This window comes from Falco cherrug, chromosome 2 (assembly GCF_023634085.1).
Source record: "Falco cherrug isolate bFalChe1 chromosome 2, bFalChe1.pri, whole genome shotgun sequence".
In the NCBI taxonomy this organism is placed as follows: domain Eukaryota; kingdom Metazoa; phylum Chordata; class Aves; order Falconiformes; family Falconidae; genus Falco; species Falco cherrug.
The window spans coordinates 55,931,337-55,949,370 of NC_073698.1; the positions used below are offsets into that span (position 1 = coordinate 55,931,337).

The window sequence follows — 18,034 nt, forward strand, 5'->3', positions numbered from 1 at the left end:
CTAAGCATGACTGGCACTAAAATGCAGACAGGAAAATACAGGCATTTAAAAAAAAAAAGTATTTCTATTAAAGGACAAAATGAAACCCCAGCCTTAAGCTTCAAGAAAGAAGAACAAGGTGAAGAACATCTACTCTACCTCTTAACAGCTTGCAGACTGCTTACAATTTCCAGCCACCCTTTGAAGCTCAAGAGGCTGAAGAGGCCACCACCTAACGTTGCCTGAAAGATGCTGCATGACCAAGTTCTGGGACTGTGAGAAGTGGAAGCTTGCAACTAATTTCAAATTATTTTGGAGAGACATGGGTACAGCATCCATCCTGTATGCACCTCCCCCCTATGATGGCTGGGAGAGCTGGGCCTAGCATGCACATGTCCACTCATACCAGGAGAAATACTCAGACAGCACCATACCCAGAGCACAACGCTGCACATCCCCTATCACAGCTCCCACCTCGAAGAAGCATCGGAGTCTTCACATAAAGTCAGAGTGACACTGTCAGAACACAACCTTGCCGAAGTTGTGCAACTCTGCACTACTTTTGTTGCTATTATTAATTTCCACAAGGTGGCATCAACGGGGCTTTTTTCCTTTTTTTCACTCCCGTCCCAGTCAGCATTTTACCATGAATTTGATTTCTTAGTCCAGAGTACACAGTTCAGGTGCTCAGGTAGCACTAAGGTCTGGGGAACCCTACCAACTTATGGCAGCCAAAACTTTTTTTTTTTTTTTTAATGCAAAGTGTGTAGGAAGAGAAAATATCTGTTATTAAATCAATTAGTCTATATGGAATAAGTAAATAAACCTTCAGACACACAGGCTCTTCCTCAGACCTCTTGAGGTTGTGCTTCTGTGCTCACAAGAGCACACAGATATTTCCTGTCACACTCAGTTTTTTTAAAAAAGATACTATAACAGCCTAAAAACATTACAGAAAAATTCAAAAAAGTTTTTAAACTATCACCCTATTAAAGCAGTATTGTAAGATATCACAGCCCCTATACAAATGTAGTAATGCAAGCACACAGCATGATCACAAATACCTAAGGGGCACAGTATTTTTGCAGAAGAGCATTCCTTATAATTAAAGACAATTTGTCCTGAATTCCTCACACCTATTTTTAGGCACTAAACTGAGGCACTTTAATTAGAGCACAGACTAATACTACAGCTAAGTTCATCTGCAGCTCATTACCACAAATGTCTCAGCTCCCCTGTTGCCCTGTCAACTATCTGTGTCTTTCACTTCCCTTCTTCTGCCACTTGTTCTTGCCTAACCTTGCAGATGAGTTGTTCACAGCATTCAGCTACCAGAAAGCAAATCACATTGAAAGGATTTCATTCTCTATTGCTTTATCCCTCTGAACTGGTTCATCACAAGGTCGTACATACAAGCATTACCACCAGCAACAAGGGACGGTACAGAGACACAGCGTGTGAGGAAGAATGACACAAAACCGACCCCCCTCCAAGGGGCAGTAACTCCTTGGGTGAGCTTGGGCAGACCTTACATGTCCTACAGTCAAGAGAAAGAAGCAATTCATTCCATCTGAGGGATACAGAGATCATATACTGCACAGAAGCACTATGCTAGTTAGGCTCTTTAAGTGACTAAAATTACAAGGGATGAATTTGGCCTCTGTGCAAATGCTTGAATTTTAAATCTGAAGTTGTTCAGTTGTGCAGACAGACTGTTCTGTAAACTCAAGGCACATCAGTAAAAACCTGTACTGACGAATCTGTAGTTCCATGCTGGTATCAGACTAGCCTGTGGGACTCAAGATAATACTTGCCTGAGTAAAACAAGACTGTGACCATAAATTAATTGGTTTTGTTTATCTTTTGATAAATTGTAATACACCATGTTAGGTTGTTTTCCTAAAAGTCTAGCTAATAATCCCTTTTTTACTTCCAGTGATTCTGGGTTTGTGAGTTGTTATTTTTTTTCCAGTATCTCTTTTGGCACACAATCTGTAAGAATGAAAAAATATCATCCACCTGTACAGTGTCTGTAGAAATATGCAAAGAGTCTTGGGAAACCTGGTCAGGGTACCAAGCTAAGTTACTTCCTTGACAAAGGACAGCATATTTTTATTATTCCTTTTGTAACTCCTTTCTCTCAGAACTCATTTTCAGTGAGCAATTCTATAAAACTACTTTGCATCATTGTAAGAGTATATAATTTCGGAGCAGCTCTTAATAGTTCTGGGAGAACTGTTCTCCCATGCACACTGCAATTAAACACCAAAGTGAAAATTACATTAACAGTTTTGTGGCTAGTTTGTTGGTTTGAGGTTTTTTTAAATTGAAAGAAAGGAAACCAGTAATTCCAGTCATGCTGCCCTGCTTTTTTACAATGTAAACAATGAACAAAAAAAAAAAAAAAAGGTGGTATTTTATGGGCATATTATGCAACTATTTCCTATAAACTGTTAACAGTGGTACCGATGTTGGTTTGGGAAGAAAACAGACTAATAAATACATTCCATTTTGCATTATAATATATTCACTGTTAAGTTTTTCATATACATTGATTTTTAAAAATTTGTTCAATGCCTCAGAAAGGTTTATGTCACAGAGATAACTGAGAAAATAAAGCACAATAATATAGCAATTTTCTTTTGTAGCTGAGTAGTAGTAGTAGGTATATCTTCCTTGGGACACAGCACAGGTAGGGGAAGAGGGTATATAAAGGGAAATACGTGACGTCTTCTTTGCGTTACATTTATATGCAAAATTCATTTTTAGAGCTTCCAGCCTTTCTTATAGAGACTGGAGCCTCCCCTGTGCAAGCATACTGGCAGCTCGTAATAGCTCCAATAATTCACCACAAATTGCTGCTTTCCATTGCAATTCCAGTTTCAAAACAGAAAGAACAGTCAGCTTTTGCATTTCTTACAGGAAAGGATACAGAATAGATTTACCACCTGTGTATTGTCCCTTTTTCTAGTAATTTTGGTGGGTTTGGTGCATTTTAAACAGAGAAAAATTTGTAGCTGAACAGTCTTAATTAAAATACACAGAGTAACAAATACATGGAGACTAGATTCTAAAGCTTCCAAATCTATTATGAGTATAATATTGTACTGGTTCCAACAGACCGATCAGCATTCAGTTCACAGAAAAAAACCCATGTGCTAAGGCCCACCTTACTGTGCTGTCTGTCCTTAATTCCAATGTATCTCAGCTACAATACAACACTGTTGAGTAACAAGAGATATTTTCACATAGAAATGCACAGATTTTCATTTTGTATAATATTCTGAATTTTAAGATGCACTTGATAAGTGTCTGCAGTACTATTCTACAGAGATAGCTTAACATACTAAAAGGATTCCCATACGCAAAAGGTGGAATACATGGACATACTGTTTTTTTAAACTTACAATGCCAGCAGCACCAATATACTTTACATTTAGTAGAAGTAAATTTACCTTATCCCAATAGCAAGTCAAATCCTGAACATGAAGAATGACATTCTCATTATCACCATGCAGCTGTGGCTTGAAGTGTGAGACCTCATCAAGTATCAGAAAGTTCTGCAAATAAAAGCACAGGATATTGCCTAATGTGAGATTGAGAATGGGAAATGAACCCAAGCACGTTTTTGACAGCAGCATACAGAACAGTAATTATGGGGGGAAAAAAACCAACCACAAACTGATCAAGAGATTATATTTCCAAAGCAATGCACAACTTCAACAGTTACCTCTAACTAGCTAACTGTACCCCGCTGCAAAAAAACCAGAAGTGCAGATTTAATACAGAACTCAGTTCCTGAATCAAATAGACTTTAAGAACCCACCCTATCTTTTCCTTGAAACACTGACAAATCTTGCAATTGTTTTACACCCTCTTCCCAGGCAGAAAAGGTGAAACCCTCAATGCAACACCTTATCATTCCACTGCTGACTGTAAAGGCTTACATTGTTTTGCTTGGAAGAATGATGAGCCATCTACTGTCCTCATTAAGCATTCTTCAAGCAACAAAAAGGCTGTGGAAAACTATCTGAACCTCTCCTCCTTTTAAAGTCCATGGAATTAACAAAAAAAAATTGCTTACATCTGCATAACTGCTTCACTGCACTTTCACTACTGTACATTACATCCCAGTCAGAGAACATTTCCTTCAAGTTGCATAAATGTGCACTTTTGTACCACAGCCATACTTCTAGCACACCTTGCCTGATGCTATGTTTTAAATAGCTCAAACACATTTAGAAAGGCAAGGGGCAAATTCTAGAGAAAACTTTCAAGGATAACAGTTACCACAATTTTAAGACAAAACCAGAAAAATTCTATTGTGCTCTGAATCACAGAGCACAAAGACCTTAAATGGGCTCTAGCAGACAGTATTTTGAGAAAAGAAGGATGGTCTTGATCTTAGAAGCCTAGACTATTTAACAAGTACTAAGCTAACAGTCTGCAGATTATGAGATAGCCAGTGAAGACTTACAGAAGTCAGTAACTAAGAAGAAGCAGAAGGAAGATGGCAGGACCCATGGGAGGGCAGGAAGAGTGCTGCTAGGTGTTAACAGGCAGAGGTACTGCTCAAACTCCAGCTGGCGGGTATGATTTCAGAGAACAGTGAGAAGTCAAGCATTTTAATGCAGCAGTCTGCAAACTCAATGCATGTATACACATATCTCAACCGAAGGGCAAAAGTGTAAAGCCACACATGCCTGAGCTCTCTGGCCAGCTGAATACTGCTGAGTGCTGCTTTAGATAGGAAGGCCCAAATGGCTAATGTGTGTAGAAGAGAACTCAGAATAAAAGAGTGGCAGGGAGGGAAAGAAATTCCTAGGACAGCCTAAATCAGTACTGGGGGGTGTGTCTTGAGAGAAGACCTCAGAAGTGTGATTTAGACTTAGATGATGGCTGAATACCACAGCAGTTACAAGCAAGGAATCAGACTCCCATTGTTTCTGCATTTACCAGGAATTTCTCTCTCTAGCAGTTACATTTATTCCAGGTATAATCCTAGCTAACCATTTAACTAAAAAATGTTACTGTATCACATATGGAAGATTTCAAATAAAGCTAGTACAAATGAAGAAAAAATTTCTACAGTTTAACACTATGAATTCTAAACAGCGTGGGAAAAAATCAACACTAGAAATAAAACTTCCACATGCAATAAATAACTTAAGTCTTAGAGACTCTTTTAAGTTCCCTTAAAACATTTTTCCATTCTTTTTGTACTTAATAATCTTTCATGCAGAGAAAAATAAAGTTGCTACCATCCACAGGATGCTGAGAAGCAAGTATTAGCTTGAGCTACGACTGTGTCTTTGAAAGAGAAACCTGTATCCTTTGTACCCAGCTGAAACTTACCCTCTTTTCTGCACGTCGGCAGAAACAACCACTCTCACCTAGTTTCACGAGAGGACCTTGGGCCTATCGCTCCACCACAAAAGCATGAATAAGCTTCAAGAAAAGATGCAGACTAGCTCTCAGATGTGTCTCAGACTAGCTCAGAAAAGACAGCTTACGTGAAAACCACAATAAGGAGACCATTATTCTTTTTGCCACACAGTTCTTATGTACGTATGATTATGGAGGAAAAGCTACTACTTTCCATCTGACTACTGTTCTTTATTGTCACCTGAAGCATAGAATCTCCTGCTTCCTTCTCTCCATCTCAGTGTACTTTTAAGATCAGTGCAGAAACCTCACTTGTTCTACAAAATCTAAGAGAAAGCACCTTCTTAAAAAAATAATAATAATAATTCAGTTCTACCCAAATATACCTAGCCATCATCTTAATAATTTTTTATGTAGTTCCTACTCTCTTCTCCTAATTCCTTTCCACTTGTATTTCCATTTCAATAACACATCTTTGGTCAGCAAGCACCTTGTCATTCAGTAGTAAAATGTCCAACCCTGAAACAGTTTGGGAAATGGAATCTAAAAAGTCAATGATGGCATTGAGGATGCTACAGATTGATTAGGACAATCCTTTGTCCAGTGAACCTCTATTCTGGAGCATCCTCAAGGAATCATTAAGTGCAAGGGAGTTGGAGCCAACTATCAGAAGCAAGATCATGTGACCACAAGGAAATGCTGGAAACGGAGACATGAGGAAAAAACAAGGAACCTATTGTCACTGACTCTGGTCAAGTCCCATTCTGTTCCTAAGGCATCCTTTTCCGCCATCGATGCCTCTCAACCTGCACAGCTTGAAAGATCCCTTGAAAGAGCACTGCCCTGCAGCTAGACACAGGGTATATGAGAGTACAGAAGAGACAGTGTGCAACATGCAATAGCTCAAGCACTTCTTTCCTGTCCCACAGTTTAGTTTAAACAGTAATAATAAATGTTAATGCCTACAATATTGCTGTGGTCATAATTTTCTCACATTAACCTTTTCTAACTTCATTTGCATCAACTTTTACAAATATACTTCTTTGAAGTGCAAAGATTACCTGCTTAATACATAGGTTTTTGTGCAGACAGTACAAGTAGAAAATTTATCAACAAAAAACCTGATTTATTATATTCAAGCATATGGAGAAGTAAATAAAATAGGACATTTTTAGCTACTTTCATCAACAAATGGCATAGTGACACTATGACATCTAACATGTTTGTCATCCCTATTCTAGACAAGATTAACCTGGGATTTTTGCAAAATTAAGTTCTGAAATGCCTGGCATGCTTTAATTCTGTATTTCGATAACCTGACAATTTGGGATTTTTTAAGTTTTAAATTCAAAATGATTTTGCATTTAAGTCTTTTGCTCTTGCCATTTATGCTAAAGTACTCGGACATACAGCAAACATGACTATTTTATTCACACTCATACTAAACGCAGCAAACCAAACAAAATGAAGTCCATCTGCCAAAACCAGCAGAATTACTCATGTTCACCCTTACTGAATTTGAGCCTTCACTCCAGTATTGAAAGTAGCCACAAGACACCAGCTAGGGCTCACATCTGTCCTCCATAGCTGACAGTGTAGTGTAGTGCACATGGAATATGAATCCTACAGCTCCCATCTGCCTGCTTTGTCGTCCAACTCCCAATCACAACATACCTGCTTATCTGTACGTGTGTTCCTCTTCAAAAATGTCTACACCATCTCTTTGCGTGTACACTTTTCTCCTACATTCCAGCCTGCCCTACAGTGCATGCTGTGGTTTTGTACATGCATAAACAGCAACACATTCAGTTTTCAAAATACGTTATTTCACTAAAAATCCTAAATTGCAAAACTAAAATAAGGCTGCTTATGTTGGTGGCATTAAAACAATGTTAGAATAAGAGAAGAAATCCACATACCATTCAAATCAATAACCATACCTTGATTCGTCGTATGCTAACCACTGCCTCGGATACTCTCTCAACAGCAGCAGGGAAGAACAGAGTTACTGTCAGTCTTACTGCACCATACAGGGACACTGCAACAAACACCCGACTTGCAGATATAACCTCGCCAAGTAGTACATATGCCATGAAAGTCATGAACACTGTTATTTTGCTTGCCACAAAGAAAGAGGCTAAGTTCAGTCCTCGAAGGTAGGAGCTTTTCATAACCATGGCAATCTCCTTCCTAAAAATGCAAAATATAAACAAACACATCAACTTCTCTCATTACAGTTGCCCTCAACAATAGGATGAGGGAAAACCACTCTCAGTATTTTATTTTATATCCTTTCTCCTCCCCTTACACCATTCCAACTCATATGTAAAGAACTGTAAAGAAACTATGTTATATGGTAAATAACAAAAGGGAATTTAAAAGGCTTAGAAATTGTGTGGGGAAAATTATTATATTTAATATCTTAATAGATAGAGAAAAGAATTATTTTTCAGAGACAGAAAACAAAAATACCCGGTTTTCCTTCTTTGGTTAAACTAGTATTTTAATCCAGATTCTAATCTGCTTCGAACCTTTCTGCCTTCTATACAACAGCAAAGAGGGGAAAACCTCTGTATAAAGGCCAAGAACCCACAAACTCCTTATCCTTTCAATATCAAAATCCAGCAGAGTTCAGTCACAAAGCTCCTGATAAGATCAACACATATTCTACAGTTGAAAAAACAGGGCAACTTCCAAATGATCAAGACTTCACCCATGGCCCAAGTATCTGCTATTATTCAGCTGCTGCTCCTCAAGCTGGATCACAGGATTTGCAGTATTTCCTTTGATCTCAGTCTAAATCCTTCCCAATTTGGACCTTGCTCCTGGCTTCTTTTGCTGTAGGAATTCTGGTTCATAATTCAGAAAACACTGATCTGTGAGGCCAATTGTTCTACCAGCCATCATTCAAGCTAAATAGTGATTGAAATAATGCATGGACAGACAAGTCTCCCTCCAGCAAGTGAAAAGCTGCTGATGCATATATTCTCAATTTCCACTTCAGTTAAATTTCAGTTTCCACTTCTAAATAACTCATCAAGTCCAATCCTCAAAACATTACTGCACTATCTACAATGTGGATGCCATCAGGCTTAACTTCTATTAAAATAATTTATTTTCTTTATCAAGAGAGCCATAACTTACTCCTTCCCCATATATTCTAATTTTATCTGCTTGAAATAATACAGAATATAAAATACTGAAACAATTCCTAATTTCTCTTTGCAGTATTCTGACAATTATCAGGGAAAATCTTGATCATTTTGATTAGCTTCCACTTGGAACTATATACTAAGAGTACAAACTCAAGTTATGATTATACAATTTGAAGTAAATTAAATCCTCCCTTAATGGAGAGAAGGATCCAGGATGCACTACTGGAAAACTAGTTAAGCAACTTTCCCACTATACTTGCCAAATTGGCTGAATTGACAGACTTTCAAAGAGTTTTTTTAAAAAAAGACTTCTTTTTTTCAGCTTAAGGGCTCACAATCTCTGGTCTCCAGAGTGCAGTGAAAGAACATTTGTACGTAAACTATTTGAACTGGGTCTAATTCAATTAATTCTACAATCCTGGATGAAACTCTTTTCCCACCCTCTAATAATCCTTAATAATCCTCTCACTATCTGTGGATAATTAGCAAGTTCTTTGTGCTAGTCTCCATAAACATCAGATAAATTACAGCCTACCTGCAGACTGTATATAATATATTACACTGTCTGAAGAAACCAAGTTATATAAAAGGAAACTAATATGGACAGCCACAGGAAAAAGAGCAGCGGAGGAGTTCAGATGTCGTCTTAGCAACTGCCAAGGGCCACTGTGGAAATACTGGGCAATAAATCACCTGGCTGAATTTAAGAATTTTAACTACAGTTTTCCACAGTGCAGTTAAAGTAACGAAAGAGGGATCAAAATGTGTTTTGGAAGAGTTTATTTCTCTCCCATCATTAAAAAGGAAGCCTCTCATACCAATGAGGTGCTGAACTTGGAAATCTAAAGTTTAGCAATGTGAATACACACATTGAGGAAGCTTTCAATAAAGAAATACCCTCTCTGGCTACATGCAAGAGAGTAGAACTTTCAATCAATCAAGAACACTCAATCATCACAGGATCCTATAATCTGAAGGAGGAAAGGATTATGTGTTTGGGAAGAGATGTCTCAGGGAACATTAGGAAGTTTGCAAGCCTGCATATGGATGTAAAGGAAAAAAATCCTTTAAAAAAAGGAATTCCAAATAGAATAAATTTTTAAAAAAATTAAAAATCTGAGAATCTACAGCAGGATAACAACCTTCTACTCTCTCATATGCTGGAGAGTGACATAAAATGCAAATTAAATTATGAGAAATGTGCACCTGAACTCCTACAGTTATTCTTTAGCACTGAGTGCTCTTACATGTCAAGTAAAAGCACAAATATTGATTGAAAAACTGAATTTAATAATAAGTTTCAATCAAAAGCTGACAGACTTGTGAAACAAAATGTCTTAAGATACCAAACTCAGTTCAACAACTAGGGAATTTCTGAGCTGCTGTCTTTACCTCCTCCACCCTTCCCAGATGACTTGAGCAATACTTCAAAATGCAGAAAGGGAAGCAGAGTACTACCGAAGGATGATATCAGTTAGGACAGAAAGTCAGATTCCATATATTTCTCAAAAGTGCAAGGTCTGCTTATTGGTTCCTTACTATTAGTTTACGGGACTGTGAGGATGACGCTGTTAAAACTACTACAGTGTATTAGTTACTGTTTTTAAACACAATCGTAAAAGGAAGCAAGGAAGCATAAAACCCCCAGAATTTATAAATATCAAAGGGTTTTTTTCTTTTTCTATCCCTTTAGGATGTATTTCAGTTCCTTCCCTTTCCTATAGAAAGGTTAAAAAAAGAAAAGCTCAAGAAGTTCAAGTAAATTGCACTTCAAAGCACAAAATAATGCGCTTATTGACGTGTAAAAAAATGGAAACAGATATAGAGCATATAACAAGCTGTATCTTTCCAGGATTACCTTCTTAAACTGTTCACAAGTTCCGCAAATGATTTTTCCCAAGCATACATTTTTATTATCTTCATACCACTTATGACTTCATTCATGGTCCTAATCCTGACATCTGTCAAGGTAGCTGTCTTGCTTCTGTAAATAGCACAAAGTAAAAATTCTCAGATTCTCAAAAGAAGAGAGACCATTTATGATCACACAACATACTTGTATTAATGAAAGTTTTGCTTTTACTTGTAAAGAGAATTCATATAATTGTAATTGCATTAAAGGGTCTTCCTAAAACAGTATCTAAAAGCTGATACAGGGCAGACAGCCTCAGGATGTCTGGCTTCCTGGTATTCCCTATTCTCAGGGAACTGTGAGTTCATTCAATGTTCAAAATTATACATTGGCTTGCACAAACACGTAGTATTCCTTAAACAACATATCTGTGTACCAAAAAAAAACCTCAAATGAAAAAAATTTACAAATACTAATTTTAGAATTACACAAAAATCCAAAAATTACTTCTAAAAATGGTTTTGAAATGCCAAAATAAAAACCCTTCTCATAAGGCTCTTTTGATGTTAAAGAAACTGGCCTCTCTTTGTGTCTTTTTAAGATTAACTCTAGTTGAAGCGAAGATTACTTAGTAAGAGTACATAAACTATAATTTAGGAGAGCTAATCTAGATATGGGTTTGTCTAATAAATAAATAATATTTAAGCCTTAATTGTAATTAACACTAAATATATCTATTTTAGTCCCAAATTACATTTGCACTGATGAACAAAGTGGAAATATAAATATAATTAAATAATAAAGTCACAGTTTTAATTAGGGAAAAAAGCACTGAAAGTTAGAAGCCATGTAATGAATGCATAAACCATGCTAATAAAGCCCATTACTATTCTGAATTCATTCATGTAGACAAACATACTTTGCACATAGTAAGCTATGGTAGGTCTTATTTTGATAAAACGTATGTTTTCCTACTAAATTACTTATTTTTGTATATACCAATGAAAGTTAAGATTCAAAGATCATATTTAATAAAAAAAATGAAAAAAATGAAAAAAAATGAAAAAAAGAAAAAAGGTCTTTAGAAGGGGTGCTTGGTTTTGTTGGCTTAACCACCCCCTGTAAGATTTCTCTGATGCTCTGGAAGAAGTAGCCATGTTTAAAGCACTTAAGTAGAAAGAATTTTAAGCATCTGTTTGTCATTTTAAAAATCTTCTCAGAATCAGTGTTCCATAAATGTTGGGATGGCTGAAGCAGGGTATTAAGAAATATTTATACAAGAAAACTAACAAAAGAAATTTAGAAATTTGGCCCTAATACAATCAAGGCTTCTTATTAAGACAGCTTAGCCTAAACCAACTGTACTGACATGGAACGAGATTATATTTGCTAAGTCTTCTCTTCTTTTTTCAAGAAGAAACAATAAAAGAAAAACAATTCCCCAAAGGATATAAAAATTCATAATTTCTTCCCCATGCACACATCACCACTGCAAAAGGCAAAATTTAGCACATGTTGTTATGTCTCTGCAGCAGAGAACAACAGTTCTCACCTGCAGTCTTCTGAAATGAGTCACCTTTCAGACTTAACTTCCAGGCTCGATCTCCAGATAACAGAAGGTTGAAGACAATTCAATAAAGTTAACTGAAGTTTCTTTTTTTATACGGTGTGAATCAAAAAGGCTATGGTTCTCATAAACCAATTTTTCAGTTTTGCTGCTGAAATGTTATCGTTACCATCCTCTTTCAGACTGCTTTAAAATGTTCAAGAGGTGGGGGATGGGGTGTATTTTTCTTTGTGTTTTGCGGGGGTTTGGGTTTTTTTAAGTTAAACTCCTTTACATTGCAAAAAGCATATTTTGTACATACATACCAGAAGCCACAGTCTCACAGATACTATATGATGGTTTAAAGTACGTAGACTTCCAGTGCAGTGATGGCCATTTACAACAGAGGAAAACGTGTCCCCAGTTTTAAGAATACTAAGTTCAGAGTATATGCAGATTAGGATGACTGGAAAACACATGCTCACATAGCATGCTTAAAAGTGCAATAGGAAAGAATCTGAAAATTCTTCAAGTGTCTGAGAAGTCCCCTCTATGATACTAATAGCCATTATAAATTAAGCAAGCTGCAGAATTCTTTTTTGCTTTCATGAAGCATATTTGGTGGGGTTTAATCATGTCTGACACAACAGTTCCACACCATTTTTCTTTTAAAAAAAAATTAGGGCTTTAAATGAGAATATTACAGTTGCATGGCTAGGCAGTGAAAGGGTTGAGCTCTTGTGAATAAATAGATATAAAATGGTCTTCAGTCTAGTAATTGAACTGTTTCTCAAATAATGTATTATGCCATGAGTATTTTGTAAAACTTCTAGTACATGTGCAGGAGAGAACAATACTGCACAGTACAGCATATACATTCCATAGGATACTGACCCCATTTCTGCAAACTCCTACAGCACTGAAGCTAACACCTGCATCAGAAACTGGTGCACATGTATGTGTTTACAAGATGGGGTCACAAGTACAATGTTGACCAATAGCACAAATTAGCTGCCACACTGAGCGTGCTTGGGTTTTAGCAAAAGCTTTAATCCTTAAATTACTTCTTCATAGGCTGATTTCCTTAAATCCACGCAGATTCCCAGCAACTGCCATGTGAACACACTCATCATTATGGTGCTGGAATCCATTTCAGTTTTTCCATTAACTCCTCCTGTTCACTGCACATTTCTCATCACAAAGATCAGTGCACACACAAACAGGAGGAAGTTTTTTCTGGTTAACAAATTCTTTCCCTTGCATTGCATCCAAACAAGTGGCTGTTAATGTATGGGGGAAAAACCCAAACAACATTACATTGCCACTGATTAACTTTTAAAATACATACCTTCGAGAAGAGGTTTTTGTCACCTTGTTGTCTGACCCTGGACAAGTCCCTTAATCTGTTTGTACCTCAATTTCCCATCTGTAAAATGGGGATAATAATGCTTATCACGACTGATAAGGCACTAGTTAAGTGCTAAGTATTTTAACTACTGACTCCAAGCTCAAAATCTCAAAAAATTAAAACTCAAAAAACCCCCAATAGTGAAGTAGCATGCAGTGAAAACACACATGTAAGAATACATAGGAAGTGTTCTACAAACAGATTTTGTCATAAAAAACTAATAATTTGACAGAGAACACTGAATGGCTCATTATTTGAGAAACAGCATGTGAGCATAACAACTGAAGACTGTAACAGTGGTTACAAATAGAAAGAAGTCTGCAAGTTGGTCTCATCATGTATTATCAGCTCTCTCTCCATATACCCAGCCATGCAATGGCAATGCAAGTCTCAATATCTCTGGAAAACCTGTCTTAAAATACAACTTGAAAACAACAGTAACTCTCTAAAAAAAGTTTTACTTATCTAAAGAGTTGGAAGGAACTCATTCACCCTGAATACAAATGCAAGAAAAATGCGTAACACCACTAAGTATATGCTTACACAGTAAAGGAATACAAAAATATTCCCCGTTTAGACAAAAGCCATTTATAAACTTGTGATGTAAGTACAGCATAATTAATTTACACAAGAAAAAAAAAGTTAGGAAGCAAGAGTATTGAGGATAATTCAGTATTCCCACTTGAGGCAAGTCTTTTTTTTTTTTTAAATCTAGGAGGAAGTCAGAGAAAAAACAACTTAAAATGTGTCTGATAATGGAAAATTACTGCAAACTCATTTTATATCTCCACAGCCTAGAACCGTACAGTTAGAAACCTCATAGCTGGCATCAAAACCAGCATCATGATTTTTTTTCTTCCTTTCTCTCTCAGTTCCTTCCCCTTTTTCCCCTTCTCCATGTTTAACTTGGAGGATAGGGAGCAAGATCTTTGCACACAAAATCTTCAGAGCTTTCTGCTGCAACTCTTGTATCACCCCAGCAAGTCAAACTTACGGCAGAACTGACAGTATTGCCTTTGTAGTAAACACTCCCTAAGCATCAATGCAGGAAGGCAAAGCTCAAGGAGTTACACAATTTCTATGCCAAGATCTACAGCAAGGTAGATACAAAAGTAGTCCAACTCTTCTAATATACTGGACAGCTAATGAGTAGCAGATACTTCCAGCATGTCTGGAAGACAGATCACTTCAAGTCCCTGAACAGGAATTCAGAAAGCTCACATCAGCAACTACAAAAAACACTGGGAAAGATAAAAGACAATGCAGAAAAAACCTCACCAGACAGAAACTGATCTCAGAGCAGTACTCCGCTTCCATCCAGTATGCACATTTTAAAACCCAGGACAGAAAATACCTACAACCCAACACGTGCGACCTTACCTTAAGGAAGAAAAAAGCCTCCCAATGCAGGTCTGGACAGGAAGAAGAATAATTAGAACTGCCATTCCTGCAAGACATGGTGGGCCTATCTCCATCCAGAGAAGTACTGTTACTGCTACAGCTTGAATTGGTCCAGCCCACAGGAAGTGCAAGAAAATTGTTACCTAGGCAAATAATAAAAAAAATTTAACTTTTGGTCTTAGCTAAAAAATTAAACCCTAATAACACAAAGTTCAGGAAGCTTGCGGCAGGTACTGCACCAGATTCAGAGGCCTAAACATACATAGAGGTGCCTAACATCTAGAAAGTCAGCAAATTAGTACAGATTTTGGTTTATCTTCATGCACCAACAAATATTTCCTTGAGTTTAGGAAAACAGCTGGAAAATATTTGGGGGTGGAAGGGGGAGTGAGTATGTTTTCCTCCCATATTTTAAGAGAATATTGCTCTTCCTATGATGTTCAAGACACAAGTAGAGAAAAAGTTCATAAGAAACACTTTATCACCAGTTGTAAACAAAAACTTCTTGACTCAAACCCCACAATTTCTTCAGGCCCCTGGAAAGATATCTAATACTACTTACCTGATCAAATTTGTTCACATCGTTTGACAGAAGATTTACTATCTGACCAGTGGTAGTTTTTGCCATAGCTATGTTACTGAGACGAAGTGCCTAAAAAAAAGTCAGAACAGTCTCAGATTGTCACAGCTTACAGAGCACAGCACACCAATACATAGAACACAATACACAAATACCAACGCCAGGGCAAAAGCTGAAGGCACATCTCAGCTTTTGCCTGAGAGTATCTGGGTGCAGTTCAAGAACCTTAGTTAACATGTGGGTTAGGTTAAATATTCTGAAGAAAGCCACAAAGAAGAGAGTATAAAAAGAAGTCTAGGGAAGAATTGCAAGAACAAAAGTGCCGTAACTATCTTCATGTGTAAAGTGATTAAAAATGGGAAAAACTAAACAAAAGATCCTGTAACTTTTCATTTGCATTGCTCTTTCCCACATTATGAGCATCTGTTCAAAAGAGGAACAGAAAACTCCACCTGAAGACCAAATTAAAATCAGGACAGTATCTGGCCAACTGAAAGAATTCTGTTTTGAATGAGATTCCTGACAGAAGACAAAAAACCCAAGTTATTTATTTTACACTAACAGCTCTTGCTAACACTGCAAAGTGTGCTTTCTGTCTTTGCACATCAGAGTTAATATCCCTTTACAAATAAATAAATATTTCCCTTGTTAATAACAGTTGTAAAATCCTAATTTTTCTGAATTATATTAAATGAAGTTTATCACATGCTATGAAAAGCAACAAGAGTAAATATCAAACATTTTGATAGGTTAATAAATAAGTGAATCAGTAGAAAATTATAGACACACATACCCAACCCCCCCAAATCACATCTGGAAATATGCAGTCCGGACATTACTGCAAAGATCCAAAATGAAATAGCCCAAGGATGCAGACAACAGACCCTTCTACACTTGCTAGAACAAAAACACAGTTTTGCAGCACAAGTAAAAAATAAACAAAATGTGTTATAAGTTTTCCTGTAACAGGAATAGTTCAGTCCTCAAAAACACTTCACATTTTTGGGTGGTGCACATCTACTTCTCCCTCTCCAGTTATTATTAGGATTCCTTTTTGATCAATAATCTAACCTGAAAAGCACTACTTGTTCCCAAAATATTGTTCCAGCATTTCAAATCTGGTGCAAGAACATCAGACAAAGTACTATTCAAAGCATCATTTCAAACAAAGTGTCTTACATTTCTGGCACCTCACTGTTGTGTTACAAAGATAATAATCACAAAGAGAATCCCAACCCTTACTTCATTTAAACCAGCAGGCAGAAAAATTTAAAACCCCACCAAGAAATTCCTCTGATATTCCAATAATAAATCTAGGACACTAGGTATACGAGAGACAAGATTTAATTATTTGAAAAAATCATTATTCATACATCTGAAATCCTCCGCAAAGCTGCCTGCAGGTAATGCAGCCACAGCACATCCACATTTCTATCATGTTTACTCCATGCCACAGATCAAGGTTGATAAGCTCCTAGAAAAGCTGTTAGATATCCATAGACCATAACAATTGGGAGTTCAAATTATGCGTGTTTGAAGAAGTTGCCCACCAGGGTCTGTTTACAGCCTCTACTGCTACTTACTTCTTTAGAACACAGACACATCTGGTACTTGAGGTCCACCTGAGCCACTCTAGGTATCTTGCCAGTGGCCCACAGCCTGGGTCTGTCTTGGACCCTCCACCTGAGTCATCACTCTGACTTATTCCCAACCATTTCAGACACAGGCAGCAAGAACAGATTCAAAATGTATTTGCCCAGTTCATTTTGACCAACAATCTCAGGAGGAACCGTGCACTGGAGCCAAAAGCTGGGTGCTTGTCTGTGACTGATCTGTCTTCTCAGGGAAGACACAGCTGTTCCCATCCTCAGTGGTGATGCAATTTCAGTCTCTTCTTCCATTCCTGCTTCAAAACTACTTTTGAAGTAGCACTATTTTTAGATTTTTTGGTTTGTTTTGGGGGGTGGGGGTGGTTGGTTTTTTGTTTTGTTTTGTTTAAGTGAAACAAGCCTTACATTTTCCGGGCTGTATGGATCTGTCTAGACTGCAAAGTACACAGAAGGAAATGGAAAAAATGGACAGAAAGCAGCAACAGTTTTGCTTATATAACCAATTTCTACCCAAAAGTCCTGTTTTGGTACTTTCCTTTTCTACTACATCTGAAACACAGCACCATTCGAGCTGCTATGAAGAAAATTAACTATCCCAGCCAAAGTTAGTACACTGTGGCTTTAAATACTGCTTTGCCCAAAACGTTTAGGAATTCACTCCAAAGGTAAGAAATACTCCTGAAGATTATCTAGAGCCACACACCTTTTTAAAAAGCAACTGTAGTTCCAAATTGCATTTTTTTTACATTTGCCAATTATCTGTCTGTTGTCAGCACAAAGATCTGCTTGATTTTCTCCATATAAATTTTCCATACAGGTCTATTTCCCAGCAAGTACCCTTTCTCAAGGAAAAAGGGTTAAATTATATGAACTAATGAGAGCAGTTTGCATGCTTGATGTCTTAGGTGAAACTTTTTTTCCCTCCATATGTAATTGCACAGGGCTAATTTCAATTCTTTAATCATTCTTTGCCTTCCCTACTCCTATTTTAGTGTTTTAATCTCTTAATCTCTCCCTGCCCCAAAGAGTTAATACAAAAGCATGTCAAAAAGGGAGAACTAACCATAGAAAGGAATAATAAAACTGTTCAGTCAAATAAATCCTGACACCTTTTTGGC

General features: G+C 37.1%; 1 protein-coding gene across 2 annotated transcripts in view; it reads right to left on the minus strand.

Moving 5' to 3' along the window:
• The window catches only part of ABCC4 (ATP binding cassette subfamily C member 4), a 159,795-nt gene that overhangs the window by 117,769 nt on the left and 23,992 nt on the right, over window positions 1-18,034 (minus strand). For both annotated transcript variants that reach the window (XR_008730876.1, XM_055701915.1), the window contains exons 5-9: window positions 15,289-15,378; window positions 14,706-14,869; window positions 10,378-10,503; window positions 7,305-7,554; window positions 3,435-3,539 (exon numbers count right to left, since the gene is read on the minus strand). Coding sequence is in view for 1 of the 2 variants with exons in the window: in XM_055701915.1 (XP_055557890.1) it covers window positions 3,435-3,539; window positions 7,305-7,554; window positions 10,378-10,503; window positions 14,706-14,869; window positions 15,289-15,378 (735 nt within the window). In the remaining variant the exon portion in view is untranslated. The remainder of the gene's footprint in view (window positions 1-3,434; window positions 3,540-7,304; window positions 7,555-10,377; window positions 10,504-14,705; window positions 14,870-15,288; window positions 15,379-18,034) is intronic.